This window comes from Pezoporus flaviventris, unplaced genomic scaffold, assembly GCF_033815535.1.
Source record: "Pezoporus flaviventris isolate CSIRO_AGI_PZ_B2104156 unplaced genomic scaffold, CSIRO_AGI_Pfla_v1 ptg000011l, whole genome shotgun sequence".
Lineage (NCBI taxonomy): Eukaryota > Metazoa > Chordata > Aves > Psittaciformes > Psittacidae > Pezoporus > Pezoporus flaviventris.
The window spans coordinates 3,162,002-3,182,460 of record NW_026892559.1 but is presented as its reverse complement, the minus strand read 5'-3'; the positions used below and the strand labels follow the sequence as shown (position 1 = coordinate 3,182,460).

General features: G+C 46.4%; 1 protein-coding gene across 3 annotated transcripts in view; it reads right to left on the bottom strand.

Annotated features, from left to right (window-relative positions):
* The window catches only part of TMEM184B (transmembrane protein 184B), a 30,449-nt gene extending 10,379 nt beyond the window's left edge, over positions 1–20,070 (bottom strand). The window contains exons 1-3 of one of the 3 annotated variants that reach the window (XM_061450849.1): positions 19,885–20,070; positions 3,730–3,895; positions 239–329 (exon numbers count right to left, since the gene is read on the bottom strand). In XM_061450849.1, the coding sequence (XP_061306833.1) occupies positions 239–329; positions 3,730–3,889 (251 nt within the window). In that variant the 5' untranslated portion in view covers positions 3,890–3,895; positions 19,885–20,070. Of the gene's footprint in view, positions 1–238; positions 330–3,729; positions 3,896–6,336; positions 6,602–19,884 lie in introns of those variants that run through there. The other 2 variants (XM_061450847.1, XM_061450848.1) reach the window with 2 other exon arrangements.
* Between the last annotated feature and the right edge of the window lie 389 nt (positions 20,071–20,459).

The following is a 20,459-nucleotide window of genomic DNA, read 5'->3' as shown; positions in this document are numbered from 1 at the left end:
AGACAGGAATAAGAAAAGAAACAAAGGAGTAGGCAGGTGCCCAGAAAAGCTGTGAATCAGTTCAGCTTGCCTAAGAGGATGTGATCAGCCTGATCTGTCTCAGACCAGAGCACTGGTACATCACCACCATCCATGCTGCCCAGTCCCAGCAGACACTTGCCACCTGACACAGTTTTTCAGGGCAGAGATAGGCACAGAAGGAGGAGAGTGTCATGCTGCAAGCACAATAAATACTCACTCAATTGGTTTCCCTCTGATCTCAGACATGATGGAGCTCTCCCCTCCCAAGTACTCATAGCAGAGGCTGAGAAAGTTGTATATTACAAAGGCTGCAAAGACATCAATCAGAGCAAAATGACAATCAACTTCAAAACAGGTGCAAGGACCAAGAGTACAGGCAACAGACCAAACATTAGCAGGGACTGCTTATGCAGCATCTTTCCCTTCAAAGCACTGCAGATTATTTTCTCTTCATTTATCACCCTACCTCAGCACTCACAAGACTATTTGAACTGGAGTGTGGCCAAGGTCCCAGGCCAGTTCCATGACTCATGCCAAAAGGGTCACAGGACCATATAACATTTTGGACAGTCTCTGTTTTACTTGGCATCTGTAAGATGCCATTCTTTACTGGGTTCCTGTGCACCATTCCAGGACATTACATGGGTACTAAATAATTTGGAAAAGTTCTCTCTGATTCATCAGACATATCTTATCTCCTATATTTAACCTGTTAGGTGAGGAACACAGTTTCTCTCTCTGAAGTAACCAGACTGTAGACGTAGGAGTTGGAGAAACAGAGGGGTTCTACTAATCAGTGAAACTGTTTTTATGGCTGGCAGAGACTTTTGAAAAACAGCCTCTGTGCTTCATTTCCTCAGAAAGCTGAAATTTCTTGTGCACTGAACAGGCTTCTGGGCCAGCTCCTTTCTGCCTTCTCCAGCAAGCTGGTACAGATGAGGAAGGACTTTTCAGACTGACTGCTAATACTCTGCCCCACTTCGGTCCTCTTCAAGGCTCAATTTTGCTGATATATATAAATTGAGGTGAAGATGCTGTGGGGAGCACTCTCATCAGAACTACGGACAGGTTTCCATTTCACAGGATCCAAACCCACTTAATTGTACTGAATTGTACATGCCCCATCTGCCACTCTCTTGATCTGCTATAATTGCTGTTGGACTATCATAAAGTTGTGAGATTTTTAGGGCAAGGACTGTACTCTTTAAGTTTGCCACATACAGCCTTGGGCCAAAACGGAAGAGCAGGTGACCCTTCTTTCAACATAGTTTTCTATGACAGCCTGTATCTGGAAATTCTCTGGAATGCCAACACCCAAATCCTGGGTTTACCCCCCAGCAATGACATAATACAAAAAGAAAATAACTTGGGATGGAAACAGAAGTCTCGAGGAACTTGGAAATAAGAAAGAAAGCCTAATAAAGTACAGTGCTGAGAAGCTGACCTCACCAAGCAGCTAGTTATTAGACCTGAGGTCAATTTTCCCATGTGGATGGACTTCCAAAGTCAGAGACAGACATCAACTCTAACTCTTCTACAAGCATCCAAACTATGCCCTGGAAAAGAGGTACTTAACACTCCCCAAAACACTCATCATCTCAAAACCTTGTATTTACAGCTTGTACACGTGCCCAGCTGGCAAGAATGCTACAGCACATAAAAGCCAGTGGTATACCTGCTTCTGTCTATGTAATTGGGATATTGTTACGCATCTGTAATCCTTGTGATTGAAGAAAGTTAGGTATGCTCACACAGCAACGATCTTACGAAAGCCCTAATTAGAAGAGAAAACACCAATCATGGAAAACTTATTGAAATAACTGTGATAACTCCTTTTGCCTGCAATTTTCCTACAACTTAGCTGACAGCTTCCAGCACCCAGAGCAAGAAAAGCTGAGCTTTTCCTATTGTCCTCCAGTGACCCCTGCCCTCTGATGTGGTCATTACAATACCAGCTGCCCATTTCACAAGCACTAGGGAATAGATGACAACAGAGGAAGAACATTCCATAACAAAAAAAAAAAAGGAGGGGGAAATATTTGTCCATTCATCTTCAAGAGAAATGAGTGCTAACTATCAAAGCTCACCCCATCAGCAAAAGAACTCTTCTCCAGTCGTGATCCACATTCATCAGATGGTGCTCATGACATCAACATAAGAAAAAACGAATCTACTTTTGTCAGTTACCGACACCCAGACTTGTACAGAAACAGAGTCATGTGAAAGAACATCACCAAAGTCTGCTCCTCCTAATGCATGCTATGAAATGCCCCTAAATGGCCCAAGATAGGTTTTAAAATGTATTAGTAGGGTCTTCTGCCCCATTCCCTAACAGAGCTCCTCCCTGCTTCGCAATCTAAAATCCTCCCCACAAAAGAAAGGATGAGATGGATGGCAAAGGAGGGAAGAGAACAAAAAGGCTGTTTTAAAGCAATCTCCAGAAAAAGGAAGGGAGAGAACCTGCTGACCAAAGGTGCTTTCGCCTCCACCTGTAGCCTTCTTGCACAGCCCAACATGCTGAGGGGAACTCCAGAGCAACGGCTGCTTCCTGAGCAGATGCTCAGATGTTTGCAAACTCCCTGAGGCAGAGGGATACTGGCTGTTGCTAGGAGAGGAGTTTGGCAGAGCAGCAGCTTCCTGCTAGACCTGCACACGCATGCAGAGCAGGGAACGAAAAAACACAGGCCCAAACAAAGATGCCTTCTGAATCACGTGTGTGCATCTGCCATCTGGTGCTGCATCTCAGAGCACTGTCATGGATGTGAAGGAGGGCCTGCTGGTCCCTTCAGTTGATTAACTTGTTCACATGGCTGGGGCACCTCTCTGCAATGCAGATCTCACCACAGCAACTGCACCAATGAAACATGATTTAATGAGGGTATAGTGATAAACTGTCCTCAAAAATACACTGCCAGAATACAGTTTCTCCTCCTGGGTGGGCAGAAGCTTCTTTCTGGATGAGGTCAAGAAGGAAATGTAGACAGCATTTATTGGAGAGTAACCATTTCCCTTGCATACAACAGTTGTGTTATCTGCTGCAGATAACCAAAACCACAGCAACGAGTAACTCATCCTGAACATGGCACCCTCTCTCCTGCAGGACTCCAAAGCACTTTACACCCCACGAACCCCAGCATGTGGTGGCTGTGATACCCTGCATGAGCACACAAGTGGCCACAGGATGGGACCAGAAGAATACATTGCTAACAAACTGCACCAAGAAAACAGAACACAGCAAGTGTCTGACTGCTGATTAAGTGCTGTTAGAAAGAGCTAACTGATAAATTGCTTTATAGCAGGTAGAATCAGATTTCTGGCTCCACACCTTCCTGAAGCAAAGGAAAATCATAAACTTTGTCTCTACAGAACACTGGAGAAAAGGCTCAATGCATCTTATCATGCTCACAGCCAGTGAGAAGAAGATCAGGTTAGATGGGGATTTCAACAACCTGGTCTAGTGAAAGATGTCCCAGCCCATAGCATGCGGGTTGCACTAAGATGATCTTTCAAGGTCCTTCCCGACCCAAAGCATCCTATGATTCTGTGACTTTCAGGCACTGAGCAAGACATGTCATCTAGTGAGGCACCCTGTAAAACTTTGTCTCAGTAGGTGACAGTGATGCTTCTAAATGTCCCCAGCTAGAAGCAAAAATTCTCTCAAGGCAGAGACTTCCCACCTCCCCCATTTTCTGTCTGACCCCTTTTTACCTTCATAGCAGTCCCGCACTGTGCCAAAGTAAACATAGTACTGGTCATTGGTGAAGAACAGCAGACTGAGCCATGAGTCAAAGGCATAAATGGGCACAATGAAGAGGATCCGAACAATGTAGCGCTGTTCATTTGGGCAGCTGTAGCAGCGAAGGTGCATGTAGATCTGAGAGAAGGGAGAGGGGAGACCAGGATCAGCAGGATATGGAGTAGAGAGGAGAAAGTAAAACTGCAGAGTCAACTGGGCAAGGAAAAACAAACTCAATAACTCACCTCTTGATGGCCTCAAAGTAATAATATAAAATTAAAACCAAATCACCATTATCACACGATATTAATACAGTACCCCTTAGTTTGCAGAGGGAAGAAAAGGAAGTGGAGGCATTTCTAACCTAGTCACTTATAGGGAATTAATTTACTGTTGTTATCATCACCTTGCCCATATTCTTTTGTTCATACCTTTTCTCCCCAGTTCTCAGCCCTATATTCCTGCTAACCTGTTTGAAGTACCTAAAGATTTATATCACTGCAGGCTGTTTTTCCCTGAAGAGGGAAGCTTAAGTCCATGCTCATTCTAAACACTCTCTCTTGGCAGCTTTGGATGCTTTCAAGACTTTCACCTGAAACAACCTAAGAGATCCCTTCACAGCACTGCCAAGAGCTGATAAGCCACAACCCATCTTGGCTCCAGAAGTGCCATTCTGCACATCGGTGACAGCACAGCCACAACGTGTCAGCCAACAAGGGAGCACCGAGCTCACCCAGCATGCTCAAAGGAACCATGCAGACACACCGCTTGCTTTGTCCCACAGTTTGCACACATGCCAATCGCTGTAAGTCACTGGCTGCAAGGAGCACACTGTCCCCACCCTACCACTGCTCACAGTTTGTTAGCCATCATTAAACTCACACCTAAGATGCTTTCTCACAGACTACCCACCTCCTGGAAAAGGTATTGACCACAAACATACCCTGAAGATGAGCACTACTCTGGCCTAGTAACATGGCCAGAGCTTCAGCCAGAGTTGTGAGTACACTCTGTCTACCACAGTGAAGCAGAGGGCACATTCTCCAGAGACAAGGCCTCCATATGCAACCCTCACCAAGCTGCTGCCCCAGCGGCTGGCCTTAACAGCTAGTTTATGACGTACATGCCTCATGACTGACTGACTTTGCTGCCTGAAGAAGCATAAGCATTTGCTTGAAGCTTCACCTTACATTTGGGGGTGCTGTGAGGATTCTCCAAGGTCTAAAACAAAGCATACACTAATGATCTCACCTTTCCTTGGAAAGCGAGAGCAAGTTCTCTCTCCCTAGCTACTTGCTGCTCATCTCTCCTTGCCTCTTGGGCAGATTTGGTCAAAATCAGCTGAAGGGCTACAAATACATCTGTTTCCTCTCCCTAACCCATGAGGAGCTCAAAAAAGTCTCGTTTCCTGAGAATAACAGGTTGGAAATAAACTAACAGACCTTAGGGGTATTTTTTCCTTGTGACAATCCCAGTGACACATCTGACCCAGCACAAGGATAGCTGACACCGGAGTTCAGATGACTCCAAGCTTTGCCCTTGGGATGTCACAAGAGCCCTGTGATCCGGGTGCCTACAAAAGCACAAGAACTGCTGCCTTGGAAGAGGACAACAGTGTGTTTCAATCAACAGCGTCTCTCTGGCACTGACCTGCATTGGTTTCTGCAGAGAAGAGCATTAATGCCTAACTTTGCAATGCTATACCCCCAGGAAAGACTTCTTCCTACCCTCAGCAGGTGGTCAATTTGACAGGAGGATCCATGGCACCTGTAATCGGTACCCAAGCTGGTGAAACTGCAGGTGTTAGTCTTATTCATCAGCGACTAATGCATTTTTGAACTTCACTAGCCCCTGTATTCCATGAATAGGCTGCAGTTTTCTAGACCCTAGTCATCACTCTGGAATCTACGGACCAACAGGTACAAAACACAGGTTGATAAATAACAGGGTTTGCATTTCCCCCCTGTGTTTTTCAGTTCACATGATGACCGCATGAAAGAGAGGTATGGAACAGGATACAGGGTTTGACTTGCTCTGGCTCCCAGGACACCTGCCCCAGAAAGAGGGGAGGGGAGAAAAGTTAAATAAAACATTTCCTGCTACTCCTTTCCGCAGCAGAGTTCAGCCTGTGGAATCCACTGGCACAGGAGATCAAAGGAGGTATGTCAAACAACAGATGGCCACAGTCATTTACCTAGCAGCTGACACAATAACAAAATGGCTAGATTCAGCTACTAGACCTGGGAAAGGATGGCTTGAGATAACATACCTTTCTGCAAACACTCAAAAGATGGCCAAATGTTTTACTAGTTTTAAAGAGTTTGCTTCCTCTCCATTTACACTACAGAGAAGCAGCAAACTGTCTGAATCTGGGCAAAAAAAGGCCCATATAAAAGTTGCAACCTTGATCAGCACAGATAATATATTAGACCCAAAAGAAGAGGTCCTGGTACCACTCCAGAGACTGAAAACCCCCATCACACAGCTGAATGTGGGAGGGATATGCCACGGGATCATATGTGTTCTTCAATATGTGTGGGGAAAAGAAAAGGATGAGAAGCGTGAGTGACAGGGTTTACCTGATGGCAGGTGATGAGCAAAGCTGTCCATACAAAGAAACCTGAGATTGCCTGAGCAGCAGTGGTCATGAGGAATATTGGCTGCTCCACAGCCGTGGGGCTGCCATCCTCTGGCATCCAGGAGAAGTTGGGAGCCACAGCTGGAGTGGTGGCAGTTGACCCCAATCCGGGGGCTGCAGTGACGTCAGTCATCACCATCATGGTGTCTTTTGGTGTGAGGTTCCAGTTAGGATTGCTAAAGAGCACCCACAAGCCAAAATCTGTCAAGGAAGAGGAAAAAAAAAAGCAATTGAACCCAGCTGAAAGGACTCAGGAGCTTAACAGTAACAGCACTTTGCATGTCTCACATGCCTTTCACCAGGCTGCTCACATGCTTTACAAACAGGACCCGGGTAAGTCTGCCAGTGCCACCCCTCGTGATACAACAAATCATGCGGTCCTCAGGAACCTCTCACAACACAGCCTCCCCAAGACCATAAAACACTGCCACCACCACTGTCACTACCCTTCTGCAATAAGAATATTTAAGAACAAGATGAATACAGCATTCACCTAAGATCAGAAGGAAATATCTAAATCATCCGTACTGGAAGATGACAGGCACACCTAACTTAGCAGCTCTACTTCCCACAAAAGCACTAGCTATTCTGCTCTGTTCTAGTCTAGTTTGCCAGTCTTATAGCTTCATTTGGAAGGCAACAGAACAAGCAGCAGCAGGCAACAAGAAGAGGCACCACAAAGTGTTACTGTGCAGCAAGGATGAAAGAAGAATCTCCTTATTCCTCCAGCAAGGAATCCCCACCTCTCCTACTGCCATTTTTAAACCCAACTCAGCCCAAAGCACCTTCATTGGAAGGACAGGCACTGAAAGCTCTTCTCACAAGAAAAAAGAGCATGAAAGGTAATGTTTATACCAAACACTGTATGGCATGGTAAACTTAGCCAACCTGTCACTAATTCTATTAACTCAGCATGGTTTTCTACATGACATGAACTTAACCTGATTAGCCTTTAAAAGCCATCTGATCCATGAAAATATCAGCCAGAACACAAGGATATGCAAGACTTCAAAGTAACATGACCCTTGGTCATTTCCTGGATGAAAAGCTATTTTCTTTCAATGGAACAAATTATTGAAGGCCTAAGATCTAAAGCAGCCATGGTTTTCAATTTGGTTGTAAGCAGGCTCTAATGTGACCTCTGGACTGGAGGAAGATAATCCACTTAAACCAAGATCACAAGCAGGCAGCCATTGGTTCTAGCCACCAGAAGAGCTGCTTCTGATGCAGTTCTAGTAAAGACATGGTTATCAAGGGGAACAGCGTAATATTGCCTCCTTCTGATAACCTCCTAATAGTTTTTGGGATAGCCTTTCTGTAGAAGTGCAAGATGTAGCTCCTACATAGGCCTTTCAGATCAGCAGATGGAAAGGGCTTTAGAATTGCCAACGATCCATCGCCACAGTTTACAGCTGCAACAGGGAAGGGGATGTCTGTCACTTACTGACAGGTCCCATCAGAACATGGAAGAGAACATACATCCACAGATGAACTGCCACAGCCTCGTTTCACCTGAAGCCACAGCACAAATCAGGGAACAGGCACCCAGTAAAAGCAGAGGGCCAGGAGCAAATCATTTCCACATGCACACTACAGTGGGCAAACGGCCCCTCCAGCACATCCTCTTCCAAACCACACACTTGCTCCAGCAGTGCACAGCACTCTGATTTTACTTAGGCCACATTCCATCTCATTTCTGCTTTCTCCCACAGGGGAAAGAGAACAAATACAAATCCTGTGAATTACCCAGATTTGCTTAAGCAGATACTATCTTACTATAGAGGGAGTCGCACAACTGTTATGCTTTAATTTACAAAAAAATCAAAAAATCAAACTTGGCTTTTCTTTGTTCTTTCCAGTCATTCTTTTTCCAAAATATCCCTGCTCTCAGTTACAGCTTTCCATAACTGCACGTACTGAAGGGTAATTCAGTTACAGTCCTAATCAGTACAGGAAAAGTAACTGTTAAGTTTTGAGTTTCAAAGCACATGCACACACATTACATACCATACCTAAAAATTCAGAAAGCTCAAGGATGGATGGAGACGTTGCAAGGTAGCAAGGTTTTTACTGCTTTGAGAAGAACAAGATTTCTACCCAAGTCACTTCTGAAGAGGCTGAACACTCAACAGTGCTGAGTGCTTCCACTGACCTCACAAAGGACAGTGAAAGAAAATGAAATCAGAGCTGATGCACATGCGGTTAACCTAGCTCTAATTAGAGTCCAGTCAGCTGCAGTCCTGCACATCCCACTGCACTTTGGGAGCTATGCAAGGGAAGAAGCTGCTATGCCCTTTCTAAAGTTCATAGCAGAGAGGATCACTACTGCAGCCCACCAGTGGCAGGAGGGACCAGACCTGAAGCTCCATGGTCCAGCTAATCAAACCACACTGACAGCACAGACTCAAATGCAGGGCTGGCAACATCAGCAGAGCTGAAGATCTGAAACAGAATTCTTCTGCTTCTCTGCACTCATTTTAAAAGAGGCTGAAACAACAAAAAGTGAGCAACAAGCATTCTGATGTGACAAGGGTTGTTTTCAGAAGCAAGGACACTCACAAGTGTAACCTTAACACTGCCCCCTTGTGATTAGACATCAACTGTCACCAATTCCAGGACTATGCATCTTTCCCTGCCGGCTCACAGTCATTGAAACTAGTAACTCTTTCCAGCACGGTGTTCTGAAAGAAAATATACAACCTCTATTAACCAGGTCTCCACTTCTCATACCCCAAACCCCAATACAACTCAGCCATGAGCACCCCCTATTCCTCAGGGTTGTCCCTGAGGACAACTTTTCAATGGCTTGATACTTTTTACTGGTTGCAAGAATCAGCTTGCAGTTCATTTTCCTTGCTAGTGAAACGTGAAGGAACGCTGAACTCCCAAATCTGCAAAATAACATACACCTTCCCAATTATCCCTTCTAATCTCCTAAAGTCCCACACACCACTGCTACAGTGACAAGTATAGGCAGTGCTCAAAGCTATTATGAAAGATTACTGAATGCAAGATGCTGAAGCTGTAAGAGCAATTCTGTACTATACTTAAAAAACAGGCAATAGCACAGATGACTGGAGCCTTAACCAGGTGGGTGGATTTCGACCCATTCACCACCAGCAGCTCAGAATCTGCTTGCTCCTCTTTTTTCTTTTCAAAAAGACCATCATAAAGGAAGGCTATGGCAACTGTCTTATTAGGCCTTGTTTCCAAGATGCCTCCTCCCCACAGGACACAAACCCAACACATCATTAGAACAGGCTTCCAGCAGAGGTGGTGCCTGGGAGCACATCACAGTTAACATGCTGCCTTGACAAGCTACATATTAGGCATCCCAGTGTAAGCAGGTTCCTTCTTACCTGACACAGCAAATGCGTCTTGATACTTGTTTCTTGGATACCTACCAGCATCACAATCCCTGTCAGTCAACACATACCTTCCTGCTTCCTCTCATGCCTGGGGAAAAGGGTCCTTTCCAACAACCACAAAGCTATTTCATATTCACCTCAATTTTCTCCATTTTGCTACTCCAGCTGTGCAACAACCTGATAACAGTTACAGCTGTGAGCTCTTCTCTGTGTACTCCCCCCAGCTGCCTGTATTTCTCTGTTGTTTCTTGCGCATTTTAAGCTCCTCGGGACAACCATCTTTTTGTTCTCTGCCCGTACAGTTCCCAGCACTGCGAGGCACCAAACCATGAGGAAGGCACTTGACATCGCCATATGGAAAATTAGGGGCATTCAGAAACCTGAATTATCAATGCAGTACAAACCAATGTAATGCATAACAAATTCTCTTTTGCCATATCCTGCTTTCTCCGCTCATCACTTTCACCTCCATCTCACTGATTCCATTTCAAGGGACAGTATAGTTACCTGCACACTTAGTCTCCCTCTCTGGAGGCCTTGCCTAAATACATCATATGAAAACATTTCAACATCACTCTTGAAGCTTTCCTCATCTCCAACTGACAACCTTGCTGCCCATGGAGGTAACCTGCAACACAGCAAGTCCCAAAACGGGACCAGGAGAAAGGATAGCCAGGAAAAGCACCAAGCTGAAAACATGCATACAGAAAAGCACATCTGGGTAAACACACAGGGCTTTCAGACACAGGCTTCGGTGTATTTCAGGATGGCTGCAGGAACCTGGCTCAGCTGGTATGACTCCTCTACGTGGGCTACATGAGCTTCAGGCAATACTTAGGCCTGCGTGAAGTCTATACCAACAACCCCAAACCTGGAAGGGAGAGATGACACCTCCATCCCCAGTGAGCTGTTACGTTTTTTCACCCAGATGCCACTACAAGTTATGCACATTAGGGCAAGATAAGACCCTGTACTGATACAGGGCATTAGCTTAACCATCAACCCAGTACTGGCTTAAACTTACCAAACAGATTTTCTGAAAGCACTTTAGCAGTATTAGGGCCTGCTCTCAATGCAAGGAGAGAAAAGAAAATAAAGCCAAGTATGTGCAGTTTCACAGAATTACTGACTAGTTTGGGGTGGAAGGGACCTTAAAGCTCATCCAGTTCCAACCCCCTGCCACGGGCAGGGACACCTTCCACTAGACCAGGTTGCTCCAGGCTCCATCCAACCTGACCTTGAACACTGCCAGGGATGGGGCAGCCACAGCTTCTCTTGGCAGCCTGTGCCAGTGCCTCACCACCCTCTCAAGGAAGAACTTCTTCCTAACGTCTAATCTAAATCTACCCTCCTTCAGTTTAAAGCCATTCCCCCTTGTCCTGACACTACCTCCCCTTGTAAAAAGTCCCCCTCCAGATTTCCTATAGGCCCCCTTTAGTTACTGGAAGTCTGTTACAAGGTCTCCCTGGAGCCTTCTCTTTCCCAGGCTGAACAAGCCCAGCTCTCTCAGCCTGCCTCCATGGGAGATTTGCATCAAGATAACTATCCTGATGAAAAACTAGAGACACAGAACACTGTTACTGAGATTTCTGACAGGGAAGGGGCTCCAGACTGCATGGGGACCAGTTTTGTTAGAGACACCACACCTGTGTAAAACTAGCAGGGATGTGTCCACAGGGCCTGCATTCACAGAAAAACAGCAGCACACTAAGTCTTGATAAGGAGCAGATTGCCATTCTTGTATCTTCTGGAAACAGAGGCCTTCTGTCTTTAACATTAACATGGCAGCTTCTTCCACCAAAAATAAACTCGGAACAGTAAACAGATGGGACGTGGCACAAGTGAAAACAAAAAAGAAAACTTCATTTTTGGCTTGCGTAAAGGCATGGAAAATGTTACCACCAAGAAGGAGCTATTTCTGCATAAGGACAAACAAACATAAATATGCAAACCCCATTTCTGATGCAACAAAAGCGGAGCAAGAGGAGGGAAGAAACATTCAAGCTTAGTCCTTCAGTTCTTCAGGGCACTTCTGAATACATATTCAATCCTAGAGTGCAGTACAGGAGGAGTGGGCTGACTGCTCTGAGCAAGACCTGACCCGTCATGCTGCTGGCAGCAGAGCACTCGCTTTGCCCTAGTGTCAGTAGGAAAAGAACCCCAAACGACGTGACTCTGATGCCGTTCTCTGCCATCTGCAAACACAATCTGTGTTTTTAAAATAGATCATCTCCTCTGAGGCTGAAAGTATTTCATTTCTAAACTGCTGAGAGAGCAAAGAATGATACACAAAGCTATCCCGTGAAAGAGTCTTAACAGCTAAGCCTCCTTCTGCTGTACAAGACACGATCCAAGAAAACATGCGTGACCTGGCTGCAAGGTTCTCCTGGAAAGCTACAAGGCAAGAAAAGTCCTTAAAACCTACTCCATACTTCCTGTAGTTTTAAATATCCACCACGCCAAACTTGGTTTCCATTAAGACAAGACAAAACCATTTTCCACTCCCCTCTTAAATTCTTACTTCTCCAAGAGCTGTTCCATTAAATTTTCCTTACTCTGGACACAAAACAACCAATGCAGAAGAACCATGCAGTGGATGATTTCAAGTCTAAATTTTCTACATCTACTAGGACACAAGCAAGAGCTTTACATTAGTGAAAGCGGGAGTTTTATGGTTTTTCAGAATGTCCCCTAGACTTGTAAGGACTACAAAAACACAGGACAAAATGGTTCCAGATTTTAGACTATTTTAATTATAAGAATGCCTAGACTTGCCAACTGGGATCAGCTCTTTCCTTTGTGCTAGATACATACTGCAAATTCGCAATTGATTTAAGGTCTTTTCAACCCCCAAAGGCATGGCATCACCAGCTGATCCGACAAGCAGTAGGAAAAGAAGGAGGTAGAGACCCAGGGCAAAATAACATAACACTACACAGTAAGACAGTCACTGGTGCAGCTCAAATCAGTAGTAGCAATAAAAGAAAATAAAATGCTTTTAAATTTATTACTTATTAAATTGCTTTTGCTCCCTGGAGTGGCATCTAGTTTACTTAGCTATGAAATACAAAAAGGTCCCAACAGTGCATTTTTAAGCTCTCCAGCAGCACTCCCAAAACAATCTGTGAGTTAAGTATGTGACCTGGCATGCAAATTTTACTAGTGCAACTCATTTCCATTTTATTATTCATGCTGCGCAAAGCTTTCTTGATGTTATGTGGGTGAAAGTCACCCCATAGCACGCACTTCATACACGGGCACATATACAAAACTCCAGACACACATGAGCAATACTGTACTCGGCTAGAAGACGACCGTTCGTCGAGATTTACCAGAACAGCAGTTGAATCTACAGTTACTGCATTTTGTACCAGCTTAATGCACTTCTCCCTCTGCACACCAAATTCAGATGCAAATGCAGGGTTATTTCTCCAGAGGAGTGAGCAGGCTGAACACTGAGGAGGTTTTGCCCAGTCACGATTTCCAAAGCAGCTGTCAGTACAGTCAGTGAAACGAGAGGAGTATCGCTGGGACATAAAACCAGTAGTGTCAGCACCAGTGGAGCAGGAAGACCAGTAGCCTCAGAAGCAGAAGGCAGAGGAGTCAAGCACCCGGGAGGACCAAAGCACAGAGCATGGTACACACTCACTAAGCCATATTCAAGACATGATCCAATGCCTAGGTACACACACATAAGAGCAAACCATACACACAAACAATTTAACCTTCAACAAGGCCATGCAATTTCTTTTCTCATCTTAAGGAAATTAAACTCTGAGACTACCAAAACAATCATCTCCACTTCCAGTTCACAGAGCCCCCACTCGTTTTGCTAATGCACACACAGTGATCCAAAGAGAGAGCAGCTTACCCTCCCCAGGCACCCATTTAAAAACTCCGAATCAACAATAAAACCTTTTTACCCTGAGCCATGCAATCTTCTTTCCAGAGTGTTTTTCTGCTCTATTAATTTCTGTTGTCTCGCTGTACTCGCACAGCCCTCCTCATCCTCCTCTTTTTTTTACTTTGTGGACTGACTCACATTGTGATAGGTCAACATCCAAAATCCAGTCCCCTTTTTGGAAGGGGTCAGGAAAAAGACAGACAGGGGGAGGGAGGAGGAAAAGGGATGTTCCCCAACCTTCCAACTGCTCCTTTGAGAGGAGGCTCAAGCACACTTGGGTTATGCACTGTGTCCCTTTCCCATATTTCCAGCAGCCCCACTCCACATGAACCAGTCAAGCCCTCTGCTCCCAGGGGAGAAACACAGAAAGACTACAAGGACATTCTGCAACTGGCAGAGGGGAACAAGACTCAAGAAAAAGGATGTGTTGCAAACACTTGTGTCTGGCAGGCCAGAGGAAGCTTGATTTCGTTTTCCAAATTCTCAAGAAGGAAGTCAAATCAGGACTTATTCCACTACCGTCTCATACATCCTTCCCCTCCTCCAAGTGGAAGCAACAGTTTTAAAGTTGCACTGGGTATAGTTACTCCAAGAATAATCAGAAGTCAAACTCTACAGCAGGATCGAAAGCCACTGAACTTGCAGCAGTCACACAGGAAGGGAGGTTTTTTTTTTTATAAGAACATACTTTTCCACACAGAATATAACAGAGTATCTATCAGATCAGATCCAGACGTAAATTTAGCAAGTAAATGTGCTGGAAGAAGCCAGACATCTTATCATAAGCCTAGGGAACTGTGCAGCAATGCGTATGAGGAAGATAGCACATCTGACTTTCCTGGCAATCACTCTCTGATGCAAATATGTGTAGCAGTGATGAGCAGTGCAGAAATAAAAATGGTGATTCTCAGCAAAGCACCCAAAGCCACTCACTATGACGCCATTCCGTAATTGCTAAAATAACATCTGGTCTGGGTTTTTGTTTGTGAGTTGTTGCATTTCCTGGACTCACAGAATCATAGCTTGAGTTGAAAGGGACCTTAAAGCTCACCCAGTTTCAATCCCCCTGCCAAGGGACACTTTCCACTAGAGCAGGTTGCTCAAAGCCCCATCCAACCTGGCCTTGTACTGCTGGGAGAGGAGAGCTCCTCCCCACACAAAAAAATGCCAAGCCCTAGATAAATCAGCATTATAGCTCTGCTAGTTAAAGAGTGAGCCCAAACACAGCACTTCCCTTACAGAAAAGCTGCCTCTGGAAGCTCACAGGCAGAGAGCAATGCCTGGGGGAGGAAACCATTCTCACACTTGCTGGCTAAAGCACAGCATCAGAAGGAAAAACATTACCCAGCATGCTCTTCTGAAGGCTACTTACACCACAGCAGTGGCTGGAAGTTGCTCCCCTTTTCCCGACTCGATACTGAAGCTGACCACAGAGGTTTGCAGAGAAGTCACCAATACTGTCAGAAGCTGACAGATGCCAACAGCTACTAACTCAATGTTGAGGCAATTCTGAATCTCCTCTATCTTACCCAGAAGTCAGCAACAGCAATGCCTTTTCTCTACACAGACAGGGGCACGGCAAGCATCCACCTGAGAGGGGGTGTGCTTAAAAAAAAAAGATGAAACTTCAACCCAGTTTTTCCAGACACTCTATCCTTAAACTACTCAGGTGGATGAAGTTGCCTAAATGGGAATTTATATGAATAACTTCTAGCTGAAAACTCTGCTGTGAAATCAGTGCCATCATAAAGCCACTGGGACAGGGGAAAGAAAGCCTTAAAGTCAGGAGAGTCTGGAGGAGGAGAGAGGTCACCCCCAGCTCCCATGGGACAATCAGCTGCAAATAGCTACACCCACCACTAATCAACCTTTCCTGGCACAATTGGCATGAAGGAGACCAGACACCATGAAGAGAAACTGACTTTCCTCTAATCTGCCTCCTCAGGTGACTGGCTTGGCCAGGTTAATTTTAAGTAACCTGGACAGAGAGAGGCACAGCTACTTACACTCCTGCTGCCTGTCTGTGTCTGTGCTGGAGACAGCCAGGCAACTGCAGGCTCTCAAGCAATCAGCTCAGCAGCCTCCAGTAGCATCCATGTCATGTTTCACAGCCTGCAGAAGGAACAATGGGCCAGCAAGGTCAGATTTTAAGGTATGACTTCATCTCCTCCTCATGAACCTCACTGCTGCACTAGACAACATGTTGCAGTCATTTTCTTTGCTTAACCAGAGAGACCTTTTTTTACCTTATTGCCACAGAGTTAATCAGGGGACAGATGTACAACATACCCAGGCAGAGAGGCATGTTTTTGGGTTACACACAAAAAAATTGAGGCAGTGACACTATCTCTCTATGCTCTTGGTCACTCCGCATCATACAACATCCTGAAATAGCTGATCCTTTCAGTGTCATCAGACTCACAGGCACTGTGACTGTAAAATAACAATAGCAGTATTCCCATCCTTTCAATTCAGAGACTTGAGGGTGGGGAGGCAAATATCCACATACTTCATGGGTTAAAAGATATTAAATGCTACAAGTAGAGCATGTAAGTGATTTCCCTTTTCAGATTTCATGTAAAATACGCCTCTTGAGGGCTATAAGACCTGGTCACAACCAGATAACAGCACAGCTCCTGGGCATCTTGCCTATACACTGCATTTTCCCTGGACACAGCTTGTTCGTGTTGCCATCCCAGATACGGTACTTACCCCATCACAAACAAAAACCCCATGGAGGCTGAGCTGATTTTTAAAGACTAGACAGAATCTGGTTATCAGCAAGTACGCCAGTCACCTGCCTCTTCCTAGAGGAAGAAGACTTCGAGGCAAGATTCCTGGAGAATGGCGGCAACTCACTGCTTCAGCTGTCAGGATTTCACCTCCAAAACCTTCCTGGGGAATTGCTGCTCTGACAACACATCCACTGCCCTCTCCCAGAGTAGTCCATAAGGGAAGAAAATGAAAAGGGGGAGGGAGGGAAGGAAATAAAAAAACAACCACCAACACCAACAGCATTTTCAAAAGGGTGCTTCCAGTCCAAGCACTATTGTATTTTACAGTCATTTTAGCTAAGTGTTTTAATCCATCTTATCATGGTTTCAAACCGCTTTCAGAGCCCCAAGTGTTCTGATAGGGTGTAATGTCTTGGCAGGAAACCACCCTTCCACCACAAGAAAGCAAAGCCCATAGAGTTTGGGAAGAAGTGAGAACAGCACACAACACACGCACCGCTTCAAGCCAACAGATGGGCAAGTCAGCACACAAAACTCAAACCCAATGCTGTTCTCCACAACACCTCAATTTTCCAGGGCCTCAGCAAGCACAATCAATCACAAGCTCTAAAACAGAGACAAGCTTCTGCCCACAGCTCTGACTGCTCAATAACAGCAGCAGCTTTGTTACGCAGATAGCGAGCAGCAGTACGCAGTAGGAAAGCTCTACTGTACAAAGGTTAAGTGAAGTTTCTCTCTGAGCCTGTACTATTCTCTTGATACTGCAGATAGTCCACGCTGTACATTCACCACTGCTTTATAACCTTGGGTTCTTCAATTTTAGCCTGAAAGCCCCATGAAAACTAGTCATAGCACCAGCCCTTCAGAATCAACAAGTCAGGGAGTCCCCATCCCTGGAAGTGTCAAAGCCAGGTTGGATGGGGCTCAGACTGGTCTACTGGAAAGTGTCCCTGCCCATGGCAAAGGGGTTGGAACTGGATGATGTTGAAGGTCCCTTCCAACCCAAGCCATTCTGTGATTCCATGATTTGCAACTTCCATATTTTAACTTCAATACTTTGAATAATGCAAGACTGAGCTCTTGAAGCAGCTAGGTCCAAATAACAAACATCTCCTGAGGAATTCACTGCTCCACCAGCCATAGCTGCAAGAGCTCAAAGACACCCTTTGAGCTGCTGGAAAATGAAAGAGGCACTTCTGCTAGGAGGAACAGGTAAGAGTTCATCTCCATCACTGCAAACATAAGCCAATTAAATGCAGACCCAAAACATGAGGGGAAAGAAGGATGAAAGGTAAGTTCCATCATATGGAAATTAAAAGGTCGCTGTCTTAAGTCACATATGATTATTAGATGTTTTAGTTAACTCAGCAGTAGAACTGGGTAGAGAAAGGGACTGACATTTGGGGGCAGGAGGGAGGTGTTTTAAAAGTTATTTTAATTATAAATCAAGAAAAAATCCAACCCACCCTTCCTTTATTCACAAGAACAGAACCTAATCCCACAACTGCAAATGCTCATCTCCCAGCCTGCTATTGGCAAAGGGGCAAACAAGCTAACAGAGAACAAGGCAGCCTTCTAGCTGGATTCTGTCACACTATTAGAAACCAGCCAGCTCAGAAAGCTTTCGTTACATCACACCACCTAATCACACTGAACTTTACTTTCTGACCAGCTTGTGCATGTTTAAGAACCTTCCCCTTCTAACTGCCACATGTCCCAAGGAGACAGGCAAATAATAGCACAAAAGATGCCCAAGTGACTGGGAGGTGTCCTTCCCCTTGCCCCACGTTTCCAAAACAGCCTGTTCAGCACTCCGAGATGATTGTACAGACCCAAGTAGAACATTCTACAGCAATCGCTCCTGTTCCACATGCAGGGGGAGCCACCTGCTGCATACGTGCCACTTAAGGTTTACAGCACAACCATAAAAATGATGGTATTAAGGACTTTTAAACTGCTCCACTAGACCAGAGCACATTCAAAGTGCATTTTCTTGTGGACAATGGTGAAAAAAAGAGCCTGAAGGAGGCCTTTGTGGAACACCTTCACCATAAGAAAAGCTGTCCCTGAAGCCCTATTGTTTAGCACTTAGCCAACATCCTAAAAGCCTGAGAGCTTACTTTTTTTCCCAAAAGTAACACCCAAATACAAACCTTCAGTATTAGAAACCTGAATAACACGATCGTTTCTAGAGAAATCTCTGGTCCCTTTTAGGGAGGTTGCTAAGCTCCTAGACCCAAGGGTAACTTCCAGCAGCACAACTTCAAAGGAACAGCTAAGTCTTGTGTTGAAAAACGCCAAGGATTTATTAGTGGGATATGCTTTATTACATTTTCATCGATTGTTGTCTTTGTCTCCAAGGACAGGAAATAGGTTTTTCTATTCATCCTATTACCCTTCGCTCTAGTATTGATCAATGCCTTCTATTTCTTTCTTCAGCGAAGGTAAACAGTCTTCTCTCTGGGGAAGCCTGTCTAGGTCTTCAATAATTACTCCTGTTCAAGCTCCTTATGTGGCAAGAACAGTCTCAAACTTTCTGTAAGCAGGAACCATCTTCACTATTTCCTCTAGATCTCCCACTCCTCCTCCTCTTGACAGCTTCATGGTGTTTCAGGCAGCTTTCATAGCCTGAAACCACTCCAGTCCCTTTCCTGGATCACAATTCACCAGAACCCAGACACACACATGTTCTCCCAAAGCCCTCCTTCCACTACGTGCTGCAGTTGCCAAGACTGAATTAGTCCTCATGGAGCCCCTGACGTTTCGAGCCACCATGATCATCCAAACAAGACCCATCGTAATTCACCCACGGTACAGGAGCACAGTAACAGCCTCCTCACACACCTACCCGTGGTGCCCATACAGCCTGAACCAGCAGAGGCACAGCAAACACAAACCTGGAGCCAAGCCGACCCTTGCAGACAGTGACAGCCACTTAATGCCGCTGCGAAGCGTGTCAGCACCGTACGTGTGTGTGTGCATGGGGAGACGGGATGCGCTGCAGCAGGGACATAGCGGAGAGAAGGGGCTACATGAGGGGATGGGGTGTTGTGGGGACTGCACTGGGACCTTGTGGGGAGGCACGGGGGGTACGTGTGTATGTATAAAGGCCACACAAGAGGGAACGCGCGTGACGGGTCAGGCTGTGGGGGCCGCGTACGTGGAGAGGGAACATCGGGGGCCACACACGGGGAAGAGGAGGGGACGGGGCACACACATCGGGGGAACGTGCGCGGGCTGGCCGGGCGAATGGGGAGAAGGGCTGAGAGGGGGCCGCACCGGGAGGGCACGGGGCTGCGGGACCGCATCGGGGGGACCGTGAGGGCCACGCCGGGGAAAGGGAGGAGGGACTGTGGGGTGGGGAGATGGGGAGCGGAGGTCGCGACCGCAGCGGGGGACGCGGGGCGGAAGGTGAGTTTGTGGGCACCTTACCGAGCACCCCTCCCCGCCATCGAGGCCCCTCAGCCCCCGCCACGTCTTACCTGCCGGCGGGCGGGGCTCGGCTCAGCTGGTCCCAGCCCGCTGGGGTGAGGAACGGTCGGGTCGGGTCGGGTCGGGTCGGGCCCTGCCCCGCTGCCCGGCGGGCGGGCGCCGGCACCGGCGCGGGGGCGCTGCGGGCCTCAGGAGCCCATGGCGACGCCGGGCCCACCCCGGCCCTCCGCGCCTGCGCACGGCGCGCCACGCCCACTCCCCGAACAGGGTGACGTAACCTCCCCGCTCTTAAAGGGGCAGCTCCCCGCAGCCCGGGGAGGGGAGTAGCTGAGCTCAACTGACCCGCGGGAGGTTGCGCTTCCCTCGGAATGTCCAGCGCTCCAGCAGCTCTGTCCCCCTCCAGGCCGGCTACGAGCAGCGCAGGCCTAAGGAAGAGCCGCACAGATTTCCACGTCTACCTCAGAACTAGTTTTCCCAAAGTTCCAAGGAAAAGCATACATGTAAGCTGCACCTTTGCTCAAGCCAGAACAGGGGAGTTTCAACATAAATGAATAATAGAACCCCAAACACAAGCTCTAAAACCTTTAGTACACAAGCACCCTGCTTGCATGGAGGACCGTGGTAG